General features: G+C 54.3%; 1 protein-coding gene across 1 annotated transcript in view; it reads left to right on the top strand.

Moving 5' to 3' along the window:
• Positions 1-2,097: 2,097 nt before the first annotated feature.
• The window catches only part of PSEUBRA_000987 (Transposase IS605, OrfB, C-terminal), a gene marked incomplete at both ends in the record, with an annotated part of 2,310 nt that continues 1,839 nt past the window's right edge, over positions 2,098-2,568 (top strand). Inside the window, one exon of the mRNA XM_016434284.1 lies at positions 2,098-2,559. Coding sequence (XP_016294380.1) covers positions 2,098-2,559 — 462 coding nt within the window. The remainder of the gene's footprint in view (positions 2,560-2,568) is intronic.

Raw genomic sequence — 2,568 nt, 5'->3', positions numbered from 1 at the left:
GTGGGTGGGTGGGGAGGGAGCGAGGGTGATGGTCGAAACGGGGCTCTTTTATGCCTTTCGATGCCCCCTTCCTCCTCGCCCTACTACATCCCCCTCGCCGCCGTTCCCCTTTGCTCATCTCTGTTCTGTCTGTCTGTGCGTGCGGCGGAACCTGCCTTCATCCTGTGAAACTTGATTTGATGCTCGTGAAAAGGTACATAGAGAGCGCATGGCGGAGCAACTGTTGAGGGCCTCCAGTCATCAAGCCTGTGTTCCTTATCGGCGAAAAGCCCGAGCTCGTCCGGAAGACGCCGCGCCGATTCCGGCTAGCGCCGGATCAGCCACCAACGACCGCAACGTGCCATCTCTCAAGCAGTCCGGCGCGATGGTATCAAGGTGGATTGACGATGCGCTGGCAAGCCATCAGCACCGTGCTTTTGCTTTCAACACGTTTTCATTGCTGTCGAGCCTTGCCGTTGTAAGGGAAATGTGGCTGTCGAACGTATCCCGCTATCTGTCACAAGCGTCCGTTGTCATGCATCATGCCGCCGTCCTGTTGGTCACACGCAGCTCTCACATGATTGCTCTGCGCGGCAGTCAAGGAGCAACGGAACACATTTCATTGCTGTCAGGTGTGTCGAAGTGACTGTTGCGAGCGTCGACTGTCCTGTTGCAAGCGTCGACTGTCCGACAACTGTCCTGTCGAGAGTGTCGACTGTCCGTCGACTGCTCGGCGACTGTCTGTCGACTCTTTGACAACTGTGCGACGACTCTTTGTCCACCACATGTCAATCGGAACGCATACAACCTTACTGTAAATTCATGCGAGAATCATTCATGTGTTTGTGGGGGCAGATCTCATTCTTTGCTGCCGAGAAAGCTCAATCTACCCGGAACGGATGCTTCCGCACATGAACCTGAGCTCAGCCCTCGGCAGCGCTTGCCAAGAAGTGGCTGAGAAAGCCAGCTGGCAAAGCCACAAGCGAGGAGTCGAGACCAGAGGGCTTCGGGCCGATCGTCGAGAACCTGAAAAACGTCCATGCAGGGTCGGGCTGGAAAATTGCTGCAGGCGCCAAGCTTTTTTATTTATTTATTTATTTTAATCCTCCCTCTCTCCGATTCAGATATGTTCCCCGGTTTGGATCCACAGAGAAAGCGCTGTTGTCACAGACAGCTAGGACCAATGTGCGGGAAGACATCATGGCTGAGAATGAATTACTTCGAACAGTCCGACAACCGATTGACCGCTCTTGAAAAGACTGACGAGGGCGGCCATTTTATAAATGAAGAGTACTGTACAACATATGGCGCAGGCAGGCGAGAGGTCACTCAATTTCGTAAATGAGCACAATCGCGCGCCTCGTGAGAGCGGCGCTGTCCAGCCTGGCAACCCGGCGCCTTCCGAACTGACATTCTGCCAGCACAGTCATGGTTCTCTGTCATTGCCCGCCGCAAGCTGCTCAAGTTGTCCATGATTATCGGCAGTAAAGCCGGCTGCAAGGTGAACGCTGTTGAAAATTTGTGGTTTAAAAAAAATTGATCTTTTTCATTTCTTCGTTTGATTTAACCGGCGGCGGCTGTCAAAGACTGCGACTATATGCGCTCAAAAAGGGTGCCACCTTTGTCGTTTTTGCTCCATTCACAGAGTGCGACGTAGTAACACAGAGCAATGACATTTGCATGGACGGGAAGAGCAGGGCAAAGATGACGAGTGCTCAAGACAAAGAAGAACGAGGTTGGTCAAGGGCGTTTTGAGCGAGAGGAAAACGATTGCATTTTGCGTTTCGTCGCGCGTTTGAATGGGAAATGGATACTTGCCCCTCGTCGAGCTCATACAAGCAGAACGAGGCCCTCAGTTGGACTTGACGGCCACTGTTGAATGAGAAACTTGAGCGTTCTTGCACTGTTTTGAATGCTCTAGTCGAGAATGAGAGCGATGAGCTGGGTCCCTGGCACGCCGAACGCATGCTTTGCCTGATTCCAGCTTCGTTGAGATGCCAGATCCCTATGCTCACCAATCGTACTTTGTCAAAGTGGACGCCTTTGCTTGTAACTCGCTCACCATCACCTTTGCAATCGTATTCTATACCATTCAGCAAAACAACGACACTCTGTACGATGCTGCCCCCGGTCAAGCTCACCAACTTCCCGCGCAGCGACCTGCCTCGGCGCAACGCGGACCGGGGTGTCCATATTTACCCCTTCCACGACCCGAAGCTCAAAGGGAAGTACGGTCAATTGCCGCTGCCGACGGTCGCGAACGCCTCGCCCGGGGAGATATTGCACCCCGCCCTCAAGCCCAAGAAGACTTGGTTTGACGTCAAAGTCACCAACTTCAACTCCGGATCTGGAAGGGGCACGATGCAGCGATGGCCGTTTGGCAAAACGACCGTCGAGCAGACAAAGGGTCGCATGCCGTCGGGCCAGGGCACCGTCTACATGGACGATCTTGGCGGTGTCCAGGAGGTCCTTGAGGAGGCCAACGTCCCCATCAAGACGGACGTCGCCAACGCCAACAAGGACGACGCGCCCCCGAAGAAGGCCAACACCAAGAAGCCCGACGTCGCCAAGAAGCCCGACGTCGCCGAG

This window comes from Kalmanozyma brasiliensis (genome assembly GCF_000497045.1).
Source record: "Kalmanozyma brasiliensis GHG001 unplaced genomic scaffold PSEUBRA_SCAF11, whole genome shotgun sequence".
NCBI classification, from domain to species: Eukaryota; Fungi; Basidiomycota; class Ustilaginomycetes; order Ustilaginales; genus Kalmanozyma; species Kalmanozyma brasiliensis.
The sequence above is the reverse complement of the archived record's forward strand: the minus strand, read 5'-3'. Positions and strand labels throughout refer to the sequence as shown.